This window comes from Arvicanthis niloticus, chromosome 29 (genome assembly GCF_011762505.2).
Source record: "Arvicanthis niloticus isolate mArvNil1 chromosome 29, mArvNil1.pat.X, whole genome shotgun sequence".
Taxonomy (NCBI): domain Eukaryota; kingdom Metazoa; phylum Chordata; class Mammalia; order Rodentia; family Muridae; genus Arvicanthis; species Arvicanthis niloticus.
The window spans coordinates 24,295,224-24,317,346 of NC_133437.1; the positions used below are offsets into that span (position 1 = coordinate 24,295,224).

Here is a 22,123-nt window from a genome sequence, read left to right on the forward strand (position 1 = left end):
CTGGGATCAGAAATCCTGCCTCCTCTCTCCTACCCAACCATTGGCTGATTAGCTCTTTATTAACCAATCAGACGTGATGGAAAACAATTTTTGCACAACATTGAAACACGAGATGCTTGAAAATGCCAATGTCTAGATTGCAACCAGATTTCTGGGCGGGCACAGTAATCAGCATCTGAATACACAGTGCACAAAACCATTCCAACACACACACACACACACACACACACACACACACACACACACACACACACACACACACACACTGGTGGTTTGAATATGCCTGGCCCAGGGAATGGCACTATTTGGAGGTATGGCCTTGTTGAAGTTGGTGTGCCACTGTGGGCTTGAGCTTTATGACCCTCATCCTAGCTCCTTGGAAGCCAGTCTTGTTTGTCTTCAGAAAAAGATGTAGAACTCTCAGCTCTTCCTACATCATGCCTGTCTGGACAAAGCCATGCTCCTGGCTTGATAATGGACTGAACCTCTGAACTTGTAAGCCAGTCTCAGTTAAATGTTATCCTTATGAGAGTTGCTTTGGTCGTGGTGTCTGTTCATAGCAGTCAAATCATAAGACAGAAGTTGGTACCAGGGACTGTGGTTGTCTTAGTTTGGGTTTTACTGCTGTGAACAGACAACATGATCAAGGCAACTCTCATAAGGATAACATTTAATTGGGGCTGGCTTACAGGTTCAGAGGTTCAGTCCATGATCAAGCCGGGAGTCCACACCCATAGTGACACACTTTCTACAACAGTGCCACTCCTCGGGCCCAGCATATACAAATCATCACATTCCACTCCCTGGTCCCCACAGGCCACTTTACAGTCCCAGAATGAATGTGTGACTATTCTACTGCTCTACATATTCACCAGTTCCTTATGTGGAGGATGATACCTCCGAGAACAAGCTACACAAAGGTGGCTCTCCTGGGACAAGTATGGAGATGGATTACCTGTTTTGACCCTTTCTGGAGCCATTGGTGGTACTACCATGTTCCTCTTGGTTTAAATATTGTATTTTTAGTCTTGTAAAATTTCTACCTTTGGGCTATAACAGTTTCAAACTAAAGCTTTATAATATAAGGATGCCAACTCCTACTACAGGGAGGCCAAAGCCTCCTCTCCAGCCAATTGATAAAGAGGCTTAGGTCCTTCTTAGGCAGATTCTGCTCCCCTCATTAACATAGAATTTATAGAAGACTAACCATCTCTCCTTAACCAATGTCTGGAACCACTGCTCTCCAAGACATTGTGGCAGGAGAGTAGGGTGTGCTTTCCAGATATTCCACCCATGTCTGCAGCTGGGAGCATTCTTTCTTAACAGGATCTCCACCCACATCACTATCGGTGTGCCCCATTCCATTTTTTTTTTTTTTTTTTTTTAAATTCTGGAACATAAGAACCCAGAAATCTCACTAGGCACTTTTGGGATGCCCTATTAGCTATGCCCTATAAACAGTAGTTTTTGGGTTTTTTGTTTGTTTGGTTTTGGTTTTTTTGCCAGGTTGTGCCCTGCCCTGGGAGACTCCATCTTATTTTGAGGTGGGGTCTCCCTGTGAACCTGACTGACCTGGAACTTCCTATGTAGATCAGGCTGGCTCCAATTCATACCTGCTTGCTTCTGGAAACTCCAACCTACAAGCAGCTTCTGACTCCATTTTTGAGGGAGACTGCAGAGACTGCAGCCTCTGGGTACACCAGAAATAGTACCATCTGCCAGGAACTATCTAGTTTTTTTTTTTTGTTTGTTTGTTTTTGTTTTTTACAGACTAATAAGTGGCTTATTCCCGAGAGCAGAAAGGGAGTCAATCTGTAAATTTATTGGGGTAAATGAAAGCCATGGCAGCATATGAGTTATCAAAATCCTATCAGGAAAACCAGATCCAAGAACTTACCAGAAATGCCAGATGAAGGAAATGGTCGACCTCCCCAACCTGGGGCCCATGATGAAACGGACACCTAACACTGCAACGGAAGGCTCGACATCAACCCATCATCTAATAATTGGTGTGTGCATCAAGAACCAGCAAACACACGATGCCCTTATTGTAGAGCTTCATCTTAGCCTAGCACCTCTATTTTGTACGTTAGTTCCCATTACCATTATTTTTTTTTTTTTACTAACTTTATTGTTTTTTAAAAAGGAAATAAACAGAACATGTGATCCCAAACTCGGGAAGCTGAGGTAGTAAAGGCCAGTTTAGGTTATATAGCGAGGCTGAGCTACACTGTGGTACCCTTACTTGAAAAATTAAAAAAAAAAAAAAAAAAAAAAGGCTGGAGGAAGGAAATTAAATTGGAAGAAAAGAGAAAGAAGAGGAGAGACGGCTGCGAGAGGAGAGACTTGGAAGCGCACTAGCCATTTGCCTAATGAGCGTGGAACGTCTCTGGCTGCCTCCGGGACACCGTACTCTTCCGGTCCCAGAAGCCCCGTGACGGAAGTCGTCATTGGGCGAGCCCGGCAGCGTCCGTGGTAGCAAGCCATGGCGATGGGCAGCGGCGGCGCGGGCTCCGAGCAGGAAGACACGGTGCTGTTCCGGCGTGGCACCGGCCAGGTGAGGTCGCAGCCGGGCGCTAGCGCTTGGAGCGCTGACTGAGGCCGTGCGGGCTCGCTCGGGCCACGTGTCGCTATCACATCCGCAGGCGGCTCCTGGTGCAGCTTGGGCGCCGGAGAAGCTGTGAGCCGCGCTTTGTCCTGTGTGTCTGTAAGAGGATGTGCGGGAACGGGGACAAGGCTGGCTGAGGCAATGAAACCATTTAGGGGTCATTGAAAAGCTCCAAATTTAGGTCAGGATGGACGTATTACCAGTGACTTTTGACTAAACTCCTGAATTCTGGACTATAGTTTTAGAACTATAGTGTCGCGGATGAACAGTTGATAAAGTCTGAGAGAGAAGGATAACTAAGGTTACCCTGAGTTGTTGAAAAGTCGCTACTGACTGCAGTGCACTCAAGTGCACTGGGAGTCAGACACTTGGGAGATGGAGGCAGGAGGGTCAGGAGTTCAAAATCACCCTCGGTTACAGTGTCAACTCCGGACTAGCCTAAACTACAGTGAGACTCTGTAAACGTAAAACAAACACTTTTAAACACGAGGGAAGAAGTCAGAGCCAAGTTGGTGGACCGTGCCAGTGGTCAGTCCCAGCTACCGAGGCAGGATAGTGAGGTTGAGGCTAGCCTGGGAAACAACCTACACTCCATCTAACAAACAAAGTTTAAAACATTAGATCAGTCTTAGTATGGCATGACAACTGATTAATTCTTGGAGCTTAGGTTAGGAGAAAAGAATTCTGGGCAGCATTTGGCAGTGCTGCCTTTCCTTCTTTGGGGGACAGCCCAGTAATTCCTATCCTGAAGAGAGCTTTGCCATTCATGTTCAGGGGAGCCCTGGTGGTCTAGTTTTCTCCTTTAACCATGTCTCCTGTGCTTGTTTGTCATCTTGGTAACTTCTTCAAGCCCAGGGTGGTGGCTCATGTTTACAGTCCCAGGGGTAATTTTATTTACTGCAGTTTCTTTTTCTTTTTTCTTTTCTTTTCTTTTTTTTCTTTTTTTTTTTTTTTGTGGCTGTTTTGTTGTTTTTGTTTTGAGACAGGTCTCACAGTGTAGGTTTAGCAGACCTGGAACTCTCCTTGTAGGCCAAGCTGGCATAAAATTCACAGAGATTGGCCCATCTTTGCCTCCCTGTGCTGGGGTTAAAAGGGTGGAATACCATACCTGGTTTTGAAGTTTATTTAGCTCCTTCCTCTCCCCCCCCCCCCCCCATTTGAATCAGGGTCACATTCCATGGCCTAAATTAGCCTGGAATTCAATATGTAGACTAGACTGGCCTGGAACTCTTGGCGACCCTACTGTTTCTGGCCCCTGGATGTTGGGATTGTAGATTATAGATATGAGGCATTTTTAATTTGTAGTTCATGGTTTTGTTTGTTGCTGTGTGTGTGTGTTTGTTTGTTGCGATAGTCTTATGTTGCATTCTGTGCTGTCTGGGAACGCACTGTACAGCCCATGTCAGTCTAGCCTGTGCCAGTCTTGCCTTGGGAGCCCTCCTGCGTCTACTGAGTACATTGAGACTTTCTTAGGTGCTGGGATCTGCTAGGTTAGTGAGTGGTGACTCTCTAGAACTATATCCCTCTATATCACATACATTCTGAGCGTCTGGGTTATAGGTATGTGCTAGGGGTTTATCCAGGGACTTTGAACTACTTCCTCAGTACTTTTATTATGTGTTTGTTTGTTTTTATTAAACAATTTTGTCTAAATTATTTGTATTTTTTCCCTCTTCAGAGTGATGATTCTGACATTTGGGATGATACAGCATTGATAAAAGCTTATGATAAAGCTGTGGCTTCCTTTAAGGTGTGAGATGTTTAATTATTCTTTTCCTTATTCCCTCATGTCATACATTTGGAAACAAAAATAAAAAAAGAAATCTGCGTACATTGAAGCTTTCTTAGGTGGTGGGACCTGTTATGTAAGAAAGTGGTGACTTTGTAAAAGAGTATCCCTCCATGACACATAGACTTCTATTACTGTTTCCATAGCATGCTCTAAAGAACGGTGACATTGGTGAAACTTCAGATAAGCCAAAAGGCACAGCTAGAAGAAAACCTGCTAAGAAGAATAAAAATCAAAAGAAGAATGCCACAACTCCCTTGAAACAGGTGATGGGTTGATTTGCACAGCGTCCTGCCCATCCTGAGGGAAGGGCTGATGATACTATTTACAGTGCTTGAGAACTGTGAATGACACACACACACACACACACACACACACACACACACATTTGTGCACATATATATGTACATGCTGGGTATTAAGCCCAGAGGCCCTTGTGTTCCAAGTATGTTGCTATATATACATGCACACACACACACATGCACACACGCATTTGTGCACATCTATATGTACATCCTGGGTATTAAGCCCAGAGGCCCTTGCGTTCCGAGTATGTTGCTCTGTAGCTGATCTGTAACTCTACTCTCCCTCCCCCCCAGTTTTAACAATTTAAAAAATTGTTAGGGTAAACCAAAACGTCTGGTAGCTCGAGCTGCTATTTGACAGCAGAAGACCTGGGCAGGAGTATAGTGTAGCTGCGGAGCATTGGCTGGTACAGGCCCACCCAGCTTCTGTCCCTGATCCAACCCACACCGAGTCAGAACAAAACCCTATAGACTAGAGGATGTCTGTCTGTCTTGCTCTCTCGTGGGTTTTTTGTCCAGTGAATAGTTTGATGCCTCGTCCTTGGATTCATTATCACCAAAGGGAACGGGTGTTTACATTTGGTGAGCACTTGCTTTTGTTTGACTCAGAGCAAAGGGTTCGTCATACACATTTGGTCTTTTTTGTTCTTGATGACAAGTTTAGGTGGTAGAATACATTACAGCCATTCATCAGACCAGGAAAAGAAGATGCAGATGACTAAGAACTGTATTTGTAATTAAGTAGATGGGAGGATTGGAATTACACTTGGAGAACTGGGTTATGGTTTGTTCTCTTCAAAAGAAGTAACGTGCATGTTCGTATCTTTCATTTCTTTTGTAGTGGAAAGTTGGTGACAAATGTTGTGCTGTTTGGTCAGAAGATGGCTGCATTTACCCAGCTACCATTATGTCAGTTGACTTTAAGAGAGAAACCTGTGTCGTGGTTTATACTGGATACGGAAACAGAGAGGAGCAGAACCTATCTGATCTACTTTCCCCAAGCTGTGAAGTAGCTAATAATGCAGAACAGAACACTCAGGAGGTGAGGTCATGAAAGATGTCCATTCCTGAAAGTGAACACTGAGTAAAGAAACAGCACTGTCATCAGTTGTCACATTGACGCACTGAGGCGTTAAATGATGTTCTCATTCTCTCTGGTTCTCTTCTCTTTGGAACACAAGGTCAGGGCCATACAAATGCTAGTCAAGTGCACTGACTTGGCATAATAAAATGTTTGTTTTTCTTTTTAAAGAATGAAAGTCAAGTTTCCACAGATGACAGTGAACACTCCTCCAGATCTCTCAGAAGTAAAGCACACAGCAAGTCCAAAGCTGCTCCGTGGACCTCATTTCTCCCTCCGCCACCCCCAATGCCAGGGTCAGGATTAGGACCAGGAAAGGTAAACGTTGTACTGAGAAAATTATGCCTGTGGAAAATAATGAGGCTTGGGAGCCTGACTCTTCCATTAAGTAGTAGATAGCTTTCCTGTGAATCGGTAGCTTCCAGGCCTGAGTCTGTACCGAGGAAATGCATGTGAAGAGCGAGCATCAGGAGCCAGAGGCTCCTCGTCATGCTGCTGGCTGGGAACTAGTGCGCCTTCCTGTTTTACAGTCTTTTATTACATGTGTAGTGTGTGTGTGTGAGGGCCGCACAGTGGAGGGAAAGAGCCTGTTCTTGTAAGCTGGCTTCTGACTTCCACAAATCCTGTTGCCTCCTCCTATAAATGATGTCGGATTGTAGGCGTATGCCAGCCACCACACCTTGTTTATCCCAGAGTATATTACAGTGTTAAAGTGTGAACACTTTGCATGGCTCTTTTGGTTACAAGTAGGAGAAGTCAACTTAAAAAGAATTGTATTATAGGCTAGGTTATGGCTGGAAGAACCTTAACTATTAGCTAGCTAGTTTTGTTTTGTTGTTTGTTTGTTTTGTACTAAGTAGCAGTATTTTTCCTCAGAGAGTATGGTATTTAGATAATTCGTGCGCGTGCGTGCGTGCTATGTGTGGGTACTAGCCAGAACTCTATACTGAGCATCTTTCTCAATCACTCTCTATCTTATTTTCTGGGACAGAGGATGTCAGTGAACTTGGAGCTTGCTGATTCAGCTAGACTGGCAGACCAGAGGCCCAGGGATCCTGTCTTCACCTCCCCAGCGCTAGGGTTATGAATGTGTTGTGCCTTTCTTGTTGCTGTGTGGGTGCTGGGGACCCACACTCAGGTCTGTCTTTTCACCCCTAGATAGTCATTTCTAAAAAGTAAATATAACACCTCTTCAGATTTTCTCTGAGAAATGAGCAGAGTGGCTCACTTGTCATCTCTCAGCACTGAAGACGCTGTGAGGAAAGGATTACTGAGTTTGGAACCAGCCTGAGCTCCAGAGAGACAGTTTTGGGAGGAAAAAAAAAAAAAAAAAAAAAAGACTAAATCGTAAAATGAAAACAAAGGATGTAAGGAGGTGTTGTGGGTAAAGCTGTCTGCTGCCAGCCTGCTGGCCTGAGCAGGGATCCCTGGAGTCTCTTGCTAGAGGAGAGAAACAACTCCCAAAGTTGTCTCTGGGTTCCACATGAGCCCCACAGCACACGCACCACTCATGCATGTACACACAACTAAATTAATGTTTTAGAAATTTAAACAACCAAAGATTTTCTGTGATAATTTTCTAATGAAAGGTTACATTGTATTAGAGTTTCTTGAATCTATAGTGATTGGATCTTTCAATATATATCTTGTCTTTTTGATAGTTTTTGCAATATTCTTTAGCATATATATATAAGTCACAAGAACTTTTTCTTTTCTCATTTTACATTTATTTGGGGTGGGTACTATATACATAATGAAAGTTAAAGGACAACTTATAGGAATGAGTTCTCTTCCTCTGTGTGGGTCCTGGGAATTGAACTCAGGCCACCAGACTTGGCTGATAAGTGTCTTTTATCTGCTGAGCCGTCTGGTGGACCCAGTAACAGGATATCTACAAAAATATGTGATAGTGGGGGAAGAATATAATCCTGTGATTAGATATCTTGGCAAATACATTGTCTCTGGTCTACTAGGCAATTACAGATCTTTACTGTGATCTTACTTTCTAAATGTTTGTAAAGAAAAGAAATGAAAAAAATAATCTAGAGGCTACCATTTGAGTTAAGATTTGCTTTATTTTTAATTATGTCCATGTGTGCATGTGTGTGGGTTTGTGCATGTGATACAGATGCTTTTAACTACTGAGCCGTCTCCAGTTCTTATTTCTCTTATACTGGTTTTGAATACTCTTACAGTGAAGGCAGGAAATTTCCTTTAAAATAATAACTTTGAAATATTCTTTATAGCCAGGTCTAAGATTCAATGGCCCACCACCGCCTCCACCTCCTCCTCCCCCCTTCTTGCCGTGTTGGATGCCTCCATTCCCCTCAGGACCACCAGTAAGTACAAAAGAATTTCAACTACACTTTCTATATACAGTTAGTCATTTTTAGAATATAGGAAATTGGAGTATGTAACCTTAGGCCACCCCAGGTTGGATTCTGTTACACAGATGGTGCTCTCCCAACCTCACCTCCCCCTCAGTGGTTGGTGTCCAATCTCCTGCTGCTAGTTTCTGTTAGAGAGGACTGTCCTCACCACATGGAGGACAGATGCTGTGTCCCTTGGAGCACTTGAACTCGTGTCTCTGAGCCTGCACTTTCTCATGGTGGTGCTTCTCTTTTGTCATTGTTTTAATTTTGTTTTTTGTCTTAATGGAGGTTTTTGGTTTGTTTGTTTTTTAAGACAGGGTTTCTCTGTATAACAGCCCTGGCTGTCCTAGAACAGGCTGGGCTCGAACTCACAGAGATCCGCCTGCCTCTGCCTCCCTAGTGCTGGGATTAAAGGCCTGCGCCACCACTGCTCAGCCCTAATGGAATCTTTATGGTAGTTTTATTTTTAGATATTAACAGTAGATAAAAGGATATGTTGGGGCAGACTGTATTTGAGTGGGAGTCAGGCAGATGTTCTACTCCAAATCTTTCCTTACAGTGGCCATAAAAATGCCATGTATGTGTGTATGAGTGTGTGTGGGTATGTGGGTGTGTTTTGTGGAAAGACTTGAGTCTCTGTTTTGTATCTTATGCATAGATTCATAATGGAACAAAAGTAGTAAAATCATACTATTAAATGTCAACCAGTTGACGGTTTTGATCTGTTAAGTTTATTGGCCTTTTCTAATTATGGTTGGTTTTCTTCCAGTGCTAGATTTTCAAAAAAAATAAATAGAAGTATCTCATTGAGTATAGGAAAAGGTACAATTAATATCCACTATTCTCTATGTAAAATGAATCCTTGGATTTCAGTATTTTTCTAACTGGATTTTTTTCTCTTTGCAGATAATTCCTCCACCCCCTCCCATATCTCCCGATTGTCTGGAAGATACTGATGCTCTGGGCAGTATGCTAATCTCTTGGTACATGAGCGGTTACCACACTGGCTACTATATGGTAAGGACTCCCTGGGAACTTCCTGACATGCTCTTTGCAGTTATACGACTTTTGGTGGTGAGTCTTGCACCCAGAGCCAGCTCTTGCATGACTAAAATGTGCTTTGTTCTGTGGAGCCTAAAAACTTAAGGCAGTTTTAAGACTACTTTAACATTAAAAAATGGACAGTTCTTCTTTCATCATCTGTCCTGAGTGTGATTGCAGTTCGTTTCAAATGTCTGGTTTTGTTACTTTGTTCTGTTTTTTCAAGACACTTTCTCTGTGTCCTGGAACTTACTCTGTAGACCAGGGTGGCCTCAAATTCACAGAGATCCACCTGCTTCCACGTCCCGAGTGCTGGGATTAAGAGCATGTACCAACTGCCGGCTCATTTCATACTTTTTAATGGCAGTAATTCTAGCACTCAGAAAGCTAAAACAGGTAGATTACAAGTGCCAGGCTAGCGTGGATACACAGTGAGAAGACACGGTCCCAGCAGCAAAACATGTAACAGTGGAAAGGAAGAGTTTATTCTGTAAGGTCATTTTAATTGCACTTTAAAATGTAAGTGATACCTAAATTAGTTCTTAATCTGTTTTTCTGCTTTGTGGATGATGGTTTTTGTTTTTCCATTGTGAGATTGGATCTTACTGTATTTTTCAAGCTGGCTTTGAACTCTAATCCTCTTACCCTAGTCTCCTGAGGAGTAGGGACTTCATGTGTGCACCATTATTCCTGGACATATTTGCACTGCTGTGGACAGAGTCTTACTTACACTGATTCATTTGGCCAGGTCCCCTGGGTGTAGGAGATCACACCTTGGGGCTTGCACATGCTGGCCAAGCTCTACCACTGAGCTGTATCTCAGCCCGGCCATTTTTAGTTCAGTGTTTTGTTGGTAAGCTTACTTTACATTCTTGTGTATAGTTGTAGCTCAGTTACCTTCCATTGTGTAGATATGTAATGATCTGTTTACCCATTCTACTATCAATGACTATTTATGTTGTCAATTTGGGCCAGTAAAAATGTTTCTGGGGCTGGAGAGATGCCATAGCAGTTAAGAGCACTGACTGTGCTTCTAGAAGACCCGAGTTCCATTCCCAGTTCCCATAGAGCTGCTCCCAACAGTACTCACCCTGGCCAGTACTTTTTACTGCAGTCCTAAGAAGCACTTGTTAGGTAGCCATGCTCCTCAAAGTATTCACGCCAGCTCAGAGCTACCCAGAGAAGTGCTTTCCTTCAGGAGTATCATCTGTATGTGTGCATTGATGACATTTCATTAGATTAGTTTGCTTAAAATATCAACATAGGACCTTAAGAAGTATGAAAGTGTGCTTTCCTGGAGTATGAAGTTCTGAGGATTTTACCTTTGAAAAGAGTAGACAAGCTTGTATGTCAGGCTTTACAGTAGCTCAAGACTTCTGAAACTCCCACTGACTTACATGAGCAGTCCATAGCCCTTGCTGACTGTGGCACAAGCCACAGTGCCCGCCTACCCTGTCAGAGTGGTGGCAGCTCAGCTCGAGCCTCTCTTATAGAAATCAAAGCAGAGCAAGAATGAGTAAGGGTAGTGTTGTTATTGCAAGAACATAAGTCTTCATTAGCACCAAGTCACTTTCAGTACATGTCATGGCTGTTGAGATGTAAATTTAGATGCACTATGTAGCCTAGGGTGGCCTTCAAATTGCACCAGTCTTGTATTAGCTTTCTAGTTGCTGGGGTTACAAGTGTGTGTCACCATGCCTGTTTCGGATCAACAGTTATACACTGTTAAAGTATATTGGAATGCTATAAACTACTTTTTAAAATATATAAACTTCTTTTCTGATGACATTAAATAAAGTTAGTATGTCTCATGAAACAGACTATTTGGTTGTTCTGGTAGTGCTGGAGATTAAGCCCAGGGCCTTACACATGTTAGGCAAAACCTCTAGCACCAGACTGTTCCCATTCTCATGGTTTTGTGTGTGTGTGTGTGTGTGTGTGTGTGTGTGTGTCTGTGTGTGTCTGTGTGTGTGTGTGTCTATGTCTGTGTGTCAGGGTCTTACTGTTATAGCTCAGCCTTTCGATGGCCAGGCTGGCCTTAAAATCAGGGTCATCTTGCTTCAGTCTCCTCAGCACTGGGATCATTAGACATATATGACTAAGTTGGGCTTAAGGGTTATTTGTTTTGTTGTATTCTGTTTTGTTTTTTAAAAGAGAGACCAGGCTAGCCCTGAACTCACAGAGATCCTCTTGCCCTGATCTTTCAAGTTCTGGAATTACAGACATCTGCCACCTTTCCCAACATGAGGCTGAGTCTGCTGTGGCCCAGGTAGTTTTACACTCACCTGTATCTGAAGATGGCTTTGAACTCTGGGTCCTCCTTCCTCCTTGTCTCAGTGCTGGGTTGTAGCATGTGACGCCAGGCTTGGCATCAAGCTGGCCTTGAATTGTTTACTCACACATGTATTTAGTGTGTACCCTGTTTAACTTTTTATTTGCTCTCTTTTCAGGGTTTCAGACAAAATAAAAAAGAAGGAAAGTGCTCACATACAAATTAAGAAGTAAGTCCGTTATTTTAAAAGCTAATTTTACCTTTGTATAACTAGTAAATAGTTATACTATATATATACACTATGTAGTATATATAGTATATAGTATAGTATATAGTAGTGTAACTATAGCTATATAAAATTATATAACTATATAATATATAAAATATATAATTATAGTTATAGAAAATTAGTATTGTGAACATTTGTAAATTGGTTATGTGTGTGTATGTGGGGTGCATGGCCAACAGAAGACGACGTTGGATCCCCTGAGTTTGAGTTACACGTGGTTGTTAGCTGCTTGACGTGGTGCTGGGAACTGAACTCACAGTCTAGATCAGCAACTGCTTTTTAACTGCTGACCCTCTCTCTAGCCCTACTAAAGACTGCCAAAAATTAGATTGAGTATTGAATTATTCCCACATAATCAAATTCTCATGGTGTCAAAATATCATCCCAAATTCTGCGTAGTTGTTTTGGTAATGTTGGCAAAACAAAGATTCTTAGGCTGGCCTTAAACTTCGTGTTAGCCTCCCTCAGTCTCTATAGTACAAGGATTATAGACATGCAGCACTATACCTGGGTTAAAATCTGGTTTCGGGTCTGAAGATAATTGCAGTGTCATTGGCCAGTCAGGCTTGGGTTTTTTGTGTGGGGTGTGGTAGTAGGGATTGAACCTAGGGCCCCAGACATAGTAAGCAAACATTCTGCCACTGAGCCGTATCACTAGATCCACATGTACGTTTTACATTAAACTTTTGTGTGTATGGAGGTTTTACCGACCTGTATGTTTATGTGCCATGTACATGCTTGGTGCTCTTGAGGCTGAAGAGGACACTGGATTCCATGAAACTGGAATTATATGTAGGTGGTTATAAGTTGCCCAAATCTTCTAACAAGAGTAGTAAGTGCTATTAACCACTGAGCCGTCTCTCCAGACCCATCCCCTTTTATGACAAGTGATGCAGTATGCAGTATACTGCATTATTGTCTTAGTTACTGCCTTGTTGCTGTGAAGAGACAACATGACCAAGACGACTCTCATAAAAGAAAGCTTGCTTGCAGTTTCCGAGGGTCAGTCCACGATTATCATGGCAGGAGGCAGGCAGGCGTGGCTCTGGCGTGGAAGCTGTTGATATAAGTTTTTATTGTAACTTTCTGGAGGCCCTAATATTTTGAGTTCATTTTTAACTCTAGAGACTTGTGACATTTTAGTCCCAGTGGCTAATGTCTAGTTTTACTGCCTTGACAAAGCTCTTTATACCATTGCAGTTACGTTAGTGAGTTTTAGTGAAAAGTTAACACATTTGATAATTTGTAGTATTTTAATTTTAATAGGAAAGATGAAATATAGTACCTCTTAATTTTTAAATTAATGTTTATATTAATATATTTTTATTTTTTCAATTCTCTTTAAAAATATGATTTGGGGACTGATAAGATGCTTCAGAGGCCAAATGCCTGATGACCTTAGTTCACTCCCCAGGGTGGAAGAAGAGAACCAGTTCTTAGTAGGAGTTCTCTGACCTCCACACTCACACATGCATGCATACATGCACAATTTTTATGTATTTATCGTCATTTTATAACTGCCTAGGGTTTTGTCTTTTAAATTCAGGTTCAGCTCTCTCCCAAGGAGATGGTATGTTGGTGTCCCTGGTCGATAAGAACAGAAGTCTCCTCATCATCTTTGTGGACTCTTGGTTAAGTGGTGTCATCATCAGTGTCTTCCCGCTCTGGGAGTCCATGCCTAAGTCAGCAGCAGAGCATGCTTGGAGCATGAGCAGTTGGAGGAACCGATCCATGGAACTGTGAGTGCACGGAAGTCAGTCTGCCAAAGTGTGACTGAGCACAGACGGAGAATTGTAATTTTCTTAGTATGTCAAGATTTTTATTCATGCCTTTAAAATTAAATAAAAGTCCTTTTTTTGAAATCTTGACATTATAGATATTTTACTTTGGGATCTATACAGTGATGTTGAATTGGTTTAATGATACAGAAAGAAAACTACTCAGACTTGTTACTTAGGTAAAGGGCAATTTCTGAAGGTAGACCAAACTGATAATCCAAGGTTGGGGAACAAAAGCTGGCTCATGCCACAGGGGCTCTACCCCCTCTCCCTCTGATGTCCCTTACCTCATCATGAATACTGCCTAACTCGATTGCCTATTACAGTCTCTCCCCATGGCCCTGTGGTGACATGCACCATGTAGATCCTTATGGTAGGAATTTCCTTATGGAAGGAAAAGGCTCTTGTATAAGAATGTGTGTGGAGCCTGGAAGGGGTGGTGCACACCTTTAGTCCTAGCACTGGGGAGGCAGAAACCGATGGATCTCTGAGTTGGAGGCCAGCCTGGTCTGCAGAGCGAGTTCCAGGACAGTGGGGGCTACACAGAAAAACCTAGCCTTGAAAAAAATAAGAATATGTATGAAATATTCAAGAAGCAGCAAGGAGGTCAGAGTGAGAGGACGGAGAGAACGGGGATGGGAGTAAGCAGGAGCAAGGGTCAGGCCATATGTAGATCACTGTGAGGTCAACACTCCCAGCACTGGCTGGGAGCTGGGAGCTCAGAGGAGAGGGAGGCACAGGGAGAGCATGATCTGACCTCCAGGAAGATCCTCTGACTCTGGTGAAAATACACCACCGATTTCACGAAAGTGGGCTGACCATGTGGAACTCACTGTGTTTTGCAAGTGGAATTGCTAGGATTTGTCAGTAGATTATATGTGGTGTAAGAGAAGAGCTAAGGGTAACTCCAGGGGTTTTACTAAGCACCTACAGGACTGAAGGAGGAGTTTCAGGAGAGGAAAGCCTGCATCAAGAGTACCTCAGTGAAGGACAAGGTTAAGAGTTAGCTTTGGAGATGTGGAATGTCAGTGTCCAGTAGAGTAGAGTTCTATAAACAGCGCGCAGGGCTAGAGATGGAGATGGAGGAGGTCGTGTGGATGTTGAGCTTAAAGCCATTCAGCTAGACGAGGTGGTGCAGGAAGTGCACTTACACAGAGAGGAAGCCAGGAGAACTCAGATCCCCCAGGGGTTAGAGGAGAAACAGCAGAGGGCTGAGCTGGAGTTCTCTGAGGAAAGCACCAGTGAGGAGGTCGGAGGTCACTGATAGTGTTAGGAATCAGTGTAGAGGTCACAGTGATGCCAAGACAGCTGTTTTGTTGCAATGAAGGTGGCAGAAGCTTGGGGGAAGAGAATGTCAGCATGAAAGAACACTTAGCAGTGCTTGTAAAGCACTCTTTCAACCAAAGTTCTTTTTCTGGACTTGTTATGTTTGGAGCTTAATAAAATCATACTTGATATCTATTTTTTGTGAATTTACAAGTATTTTTTGTTACCTGTTTCATTTGTACTCTGCACTATGCTTTGATTAAAAAATTGATTTCCTAGGTTTAAAAAAAAAACAAAAAAAAACATAAAAATAAAGCAGATGTCCTAAGAAGGTGCAGGCAGTGTTCAGCAAAGCAGCCCATTTGACAGATTCAGGGAGTTGGGATCTGGAGGATGTGATCAGAAACAGACGTAGCTTTGGTTTTTTTGTTTTGTTTTGTTTTTGCTTTTAAGTGCTGAGGAATAAATCAGAACCATTGAATTCTTTTTAGAACTGTTTCTAAAAAAAAAAAAAAAAGACTTTAAAATTTTTCTTTTTTGGGTATGGGTGTTTTGTCTGCATATGTATGTATTTGTAACCATGTGTTTGTCTGATATTCAGCGAGGTCAGAAAAGGACACTGGATCCTGGAACCGGAGTTACCGCTGGTTGTAGCTGCCATGCTGGTACTGGAAATTGAGCCTGGGCCCACTGCAAGAATCACTACTGCTTTTAACCACTGAGACATCTTTCCAGCCCCTGTTGCTTTTTTATTTCCAGTGCTAGTGATCAAACCCCGGACCTCACACATGCTGGACCACTCAGCAGCCCCCCATCCCCAAACTCTTCCTCTGCTTTATTTTGAGACACTGTCTCTCTAGATTGCCCATGCCAGCCTCAACTTGTGCTTCTCCTGCCTCAGCCTCCAGAGTAGCTGGGTTTATACACATGTGCTACTGCACACAGCTTACCCAGGTTTTTCTCCACCCATGCTACTAAATGAGTTAAATCAGTTGCCAAGTTATTGCCTCCTGTTTCTAAATTGAGTATTCATGATGGAACAGGCTTCCTGTTCTGAACACCTCTCCCCTGTCATCCTTGCATACACAGCATTGCCACCAGTAGAGGATGCTGCCGGGACACAGGGAGCCAGGTGCTCCTGCTGGTTCTGGAGAGGTAGCTCCATCCACAGGCACCTGGAGTCACACACAGTGACAGGCAGCACATAGCATTTGGAGGTCTCTTGCAGCCAAATTCAGCCCAGCAGCTCCTAGCAACCCCAAGGCCCTAGCAAGCTTTGGTGTAATGACCTTATCCTGCAAGGCATTCCTCTAAACACCAGGGTTTCTCAGCCAAAGGTGAAGAGTCTTGAGTGTGGTCAGTTCCTCTTATTCCTCACAAGCCAGTCTCTATAGTCCAGTTCTCAGAGCTGATGACTGCAAATTCCCCAAATTTCCCTGTGGTACGTATTCTCATGATTTCTGTCCTTCCAATGGACGGTGATATCATACTTAAAACCTTTCTGAGTACAAAGTTATTAACATATCAGACGAGCAAGAAGATCTGATCCCTCAGAGGGAGGTTGTGTTACTGTTTTGATGACAAGTTACTTTAACTTGTTTAATTATAAAATTCTGTATATGAATTTTGTCTGCACATATATTTTGTATGTATATGTAGAGCCTCCATGTGACTGCTGAGAGCTGAACCTGGTTCTTTTGGAAGAGCACCCAGTGCTCTTCACTGCTGAGCCATCCCTCCAGCCCTTATTTACTTAAATTTTATAGTAATGTTCTTATGTAGTTTTTGACAGTACTAGAGACTGTGCTTAGGGTCTCAGGAATACTCTGTAGCAGTTACTTCTGAACTACACCCCAAGCTTAATTTGGGTCTAGAGTAAAGTCTTGTTATGTAACTCAGGCTGGACTCAAACGCTTTTTTTTTTTTTTTTTTTTTAAAGATTTATTTAATGTATATGAGTACACTGTAGCTGTGTTTAGACACACTAGAAGAGGACATCAGATCCCATTAAAGGTGGTTGTGAGCTACCACGTTGTTGCTGGGAATTGAACTCAAGACCTCTAGAAGAGCAGTCAGTGCTTTTAATTGCTAAGCCATCTCTCAGCCCCGGACTCAAACTCTTGATCCTCCTGCTCAGTCTCCTAAGTACTAGGATTACACCATGCCTGTCTAGAGTGAAATGTATTAGAAAATCAAGTTTTTAGACCTGCCAGGAATCTTCCACAACATCCCTCACTTCTGAATGACAGGAGAGAATGGCACTACCCACCTCCAGTGAACAGTCAAGCGTTTGGACTGAGGGTGTCTTTCCTTCACATCATTAATCACTTTCATGTCCTCCTCATCCAGGAGCCAACTGAGCATCCCGAGCCTGGTGAGGCTGGGCAGTCGGGACACACACTGACCCAGAGCCTTGACAGTGCTGGCCTGAACTTGAATGCATTCTGGGATATGCCTGGAAATGTCCAGGTTTTGCAGGTTTGGCAGGTTGTCCAGGACTTGAAAGAAATTTCTGTAGCCTTCCTCTGTAATCTTGTGATTCAGTGTAAGGTCTAACTTCTCAAGTTTTTGAAAGCCTCCACTGGTTGCTCCCTTGGCTGGAAAGAAAACAACAAAAATATTTATGAAGATAAATGCTATGAAGACTTGTAAGCAGAGCTTACAAGGCTATTTGTAACTAATCTTACACCTATCACTAACGGAAGTAGGGACTACTCAGCATATATTTTTCCCATAAGAGCAGGTCCCATTACATAGCCCTGGATGGCCTACAACTCACTTAGGTAGCTGAGGCTGGTCTAGAACTCACATCTGCCTACCGCTGCCTGTTGACAGGATTAAAAGTGATGTGTCACACTGCCTGGCTTTAAACATGTTTTAAAGAGTGTTCTTTGAAAGCACTCAACAGCAGCCTCACTGATAGGGAACAAGGCCATACTGCAAGGGTGAAGCAGAAACCAGGAAGTTGAGAACAGAGAATTGTGGCTGTCTGGGCAATGTGGTCTTCTGTACCCACAGGACACATGGCAAGGCAGGAACAGTTACAGTACAAGAAACTGAGAAATTGTGGGGACCGTGTCTTCCCTTTTGCAGAGAAAGATTGTCTTCTCACTGTGACTGTTTTCCAGTTTGCCCAAATGGCTTCCTGGTTACTTAGAGCTCTGGAGGAAATGTGGGCAGGACAAGGTAAGTTCTCAACCAAAGTCCATGACGGGAAGTGGGGACTTAGAAGTTTTAATTGTCAAAACTCTGTTCCCTAAGTTGTGCAAATATTAGATTTGATTTCACCAAGAATCAGGCTGAGCTTAACTTTAAAGGCAGAAGCCCTAAGAAGATGTTTCAGCTGTGCCCTAAGTAGGACTGGTCAGTGATAGTCAGGGGACATTTCTCATTGCTCTGAATGGCAGACTTCTTGTGAGAGAGGTCTGAGATTATTGCTTTCAAATGTGAGATTCTAGGTCTGAGAAGTCCTTGTCCTAACAGAAAAAAAAGTAAGACATAATATTGATGTATAATATTTGGAGATGAAAGAATCTATACAAGTTAATGCTGCCCAAACTTTGTCTGAAGGGGCAAGATATGAAGCTTTAAAAAAAAATCATAAATTACACTCATCTTTTCTTTTCTTTTCTTTTTTTTTTTTTTTTGAGACAAGGTCGTGTAATTTAAAGTGGTAATTTAGCCAGGTGTGGTGGCACCTGCCTGTAATCCCAGCAATCAGAAGACATACATCTTTTCCCTGTCCTGGGTATTGTAGATTTTCCTGCCCTCATTAAATTTGGGGTTATAGGCATTTTCAGGGACACCGGACATCATACAAAAAGTGCTGAAATTCTAACTCTGGTCTTCATGGTTACAGAGCACTCACCGTAATCTCTGAGCCATGTCTCCAGCCCCATCTTTGATGTCTTGATCCTCCTATTTATCCTGTGACTGCTGCAGTTCTAAGATTGCACCACCACCATGCCTGGCTAAGTTAGTTTTATTTTATTCTATTCTATTTATTCATGTTTTTTAGATAGGCTCTTACTATGTAGATCTGGCTGGCCTGGAACTTACAGAGACTGATCTACTTGCCTTATGTCTTCTGGGTGCTGGGATTACAGGCAGGTGCCACCACACCTAGCTAAATTGCCACTTTAAATAGAATTTATAGAGCAACAGTGCTGAGCAGTAACAAGATGAAACCTGTTTCTACCACACCCATGAAGGCCACCCCAGCAGAACCTTTACTGTCTTCTCCAGGTTCTCAGGAACCAACTGCCTTTCTCTCCAGAGATTCTTTTTTTTTTTTTTTTTTTTTTTTTAAAGATTTATTTATTTTATTTATATGAGAACACTGTTGTTCTCTTCAGACACACCAGAAGGGGGCATCAGATCCCATTACAGATGGTTATGAGCTCCCATGTGGTTGCTGGGAATTGAACTCAGGACCTCTGAAAGAGCAGTCAGTGCTCTTAACTGCTGAGCCATCTCTCCAGCCCTCCAGACACTCTTATAATTAATTTTTAAAGTTCTTCAAACTGACCTGGTTCTAGGACACAGGTGATTTTATTATTCAAGTGTCCTAACACTCCTCTGCCAGCCTTGCCTCCCTGTCTTTACAGGGTCTCCCTTCTCGAGAGCTTCCCTGACCCCAAATCAGGTTGAGTTGTTCTGCTGTAGCAGAAGCAAACAGTGAAGGAGAACTGGTCAGAACGAATTCACCAAGAATGCCCTAAAACTGACAAAAAGCTACCAAGCCACAGACTCCATCAGTTCTACAAATCCCAAATAGAGTAACTAACTATCCCTAGCCATGTGGAAAACAGATGTGCTGTTAGTTGGCATTTGGCCATAACAAATTTCGTTTCCAAATACAGTCACTTTGAGGTTAGGGCTTCAACATATGGACTTTGGAAAGACGAAGTTGATGCTTGACTGCCACAAAGCAAAGCCTCTACTCTAGTTCCTGATGCGCTGGATGCCAAAGCAGGATCAGGAGTTCTGGACCAGCCTGGGCTACATGGTGAGGCTTTATCAGAAAAATAAGAAAGAAAGATAATCTTAAAATCTACCGAATAGCAGAAAAACACACCTCACCATTAAAGACCTCATAATGTGAGAACACTGGGTACTGACACTTAATAAAAGAAATGATACAGGCCAGAAACCTAAGTGAAAGTAACTCCAAAATAGAATGCACTAGAAAAGTATTTCAAAGATGAAGGCAAAAGCTACTTCCCTATCCTTAAAATAGAAAAAAGTCATGACTAGCTAACCCAGTGTAGAAGGAATGCTACCAGAGTCCTTCAGGCAGAAGCAAAGAGGACACTGGTGAGGGGAAGCATGGAGACTGAGGAGCAGTGGTGAATCGATCTATTGCAGCAGGCAGAGGCAGTGACTGAGGCGCTCAGAACAGGAGGTCAAAGGTTACCGCAAGGTGGTTCCCAGTCTAGGCTCCACAGGAGACCTTGTCTTAAAAACAGCAACAGCAAAACATAAAGGAATCCATAAATCTAGCTTGTGAATGCTAAACACAGAACTGTTTAAAATACAAATTGGAGGGTTGAAATGCATGTAAAAACTAAAATACACCACATGCAAATGGGTAGAAATATAATTTTATTTATTCATTTTTTATTTTTTACATTGCGTGTGTGTGTGTGTGTGTGTGTGTGTGTGTGTGTGTGTGTGTGTGTGCCTGTCTGCATGACACAACATATATGTGAAAGATCATAGAACAATTCTAGACAGTCAATTCTTTCACCTTGTAGGGTCAAACTAAAGTCTTCAGGCCAGGCCAAAACACCCTTACCTGCTGAGCCATCTTGACAACACAAATAAATAGAGCTTATATATTCCAGGGGCACCTACCTGACTCATAAAGTAGTAAAAGTATTCGTTCACATATTAGTTTATATTCTTCAAATTTCAAACCTTATTATCCAAGATAACACTGAAAGAGAAAAATGTGGAGCTGGAACTCTGCATGGCTACACAAGCCTTGATCTTGAAGCAGGGGGATGACTATGGATTCAAAGCCAACTTGACTTCACATTATGAATTTGAAGCCAGCCTGGGCTACAGAGTAGACCCTACCTAATCAACCCCTGAAGGAAAAAGAATGCACAGTTAATGAGTTATTAAGTGTAGGAAGCAAAAAGCAGAGGAAGAAAACCACTTATTGTATGGAAGAAAGAAAGAAAGATGAAAGAAAGAAAGAAAGAAAGAAAGAAAGAAAGAAAGAAAGAAAGAAAGAAAGAAAGAAAAAGAAAGAAAGAAAGAGAGAAAACCAATAACAAATAAAAATACACAGACGGCTGACACACCGCTGTCATCTTAGTTCTGGGGAAGCTGAAACAAGAAGACCACAGATCAGGGCCATCAAGGGCTACATAGCAAGTTAAAGTCCAGACTAGACTATTAATCAACAGGCACTGTCTAAAAAAACAGGTGAAAATTTAACTATACTAGCAATATAATACAGTAAAATAATATAGTATATTAAATATAAATAAAAAGATTAATGGATTGGGTTTTTATTTTAAAATTTCTGTGCATGTGTGTGTAAGTGTATGTGTGTGTGTGTGTGTGTATAAGTGTGTGTGTGGGGGGGAGTACCGTGTACATGTAGATGTGGGTGTTTGTGGAGACCAGAAGTCAATGGTGGATGTCGTCTCAGTTTCTCTCCACTGTAGAGAGAATATCTTGTGTCTGTATGGATGTGACACCTGTCAATAATAAATCTGATGGCCTATGGTTTAGGCAGAAAATAGGAGGCAGAAAGGATTCTGGGATAGTGTGATATAGGAGAGTCACTCAGGAAACATGTGACAAGCCAGATGCATGGTACCTGAGCACAAGTAACCAGCCACTTGACAGAATGTAGATCAGAAAGAAATGGGTTATATTAAGTTATGATCTAGTCAGAGAAGAGCCTAGTAGTATGGCCACAGAATTTGTAAGTATATTTTGAATCTGAGTCTTATTCTGGGAGTATGAGACTGGGAGGAAGAACCAGGCATAACTTCTATACTCCACCTTACTTTTTGAGACCAGTTTTCACAGAACCAGGAGCTCAAAGACTCCACTATTTTGTTTGGTTAGTAAGTGCCATGGATTCTCCTGCCCTCGGCTCTGTAGTGTCTCCTCTTTTGATGCCTGCTTCATATCACACAGAGCTTCATTGCATAGACTGGAGGTACTTTACAGATGAAGCCACCTCTGCAACCTCAGATTTGTATCAGATATTATTTTGGTGCTTGTGATTTTTTGTTTGTTCTGAGACAAGACCTCTTGTAGCACATACTGGCTCCTAGCTTACTATGTGGCCAAGAATG

At 42.5% G+C, this 22,123-nt stretch overlaps 2 protein-coding genes across 3 annotated transcripts in view; one reads left to right on the forward strand and one right to left on the reverse strand.

The window, feature by feature from the left end:
* Nucleotides 1–2,439: 2,439 nt before the first annotated feature.
* Smn1 (survival of motor neuron 1, telomeric) lies at nucleotides 2,440–13,619 on the forward strand. The gene is made up of 9 exons (XM_076927284.1): nucleotides 2,440–2,557; nucleotides 4,287–4,358; nucleotides 4,544–4,663; nucleotides 5,544–5,744; nucleotides 5,955–6,101; nucleotides 8,030–8,122; nucleotides 9,062–9,172; nucleotides 11,647–11,697; nucleotides 13,304–13,619. The coding sequence occupies exons 1-8, from the start codon at nucleotides 2,486–2,488 to the stop codon at nucleotides 11,692–11,694; spliced, it is 864 nt and encodes a 287-aa protein (XP_076783399.1). The 5' UTR covers nucleotides 2,440–2,485; the 3' UTR covers nucleotides 11,695–11,697; nucleotides 13,304–13,619.
* Nucleotides 13,620–16,715: 3,096 nt separating this feature from the next.
* The window catches only part of Naip (NLR family apoptosis inhibitory protein), a 37,446-nt gene continuing 32,038 nt past the window's right edge, over nucleotides 16,716–22,123 (reverse strand). For both annotated transcript variants that reach the window (XM_076927283.1, XM_076927282.1), the window contains exon 15: nucleotides 16,716–17,398. In XM_076927283.1, the coding sequence (XP_076783398.1) occupies nucleotides 17,034–17,398 (365 nt within the window). In that variant the 3' untranslated portion in view covers nucleotides 16,716–17,033. The remainder of the gene's footprint in view (nucleotides 17,399–22,123) is intronic.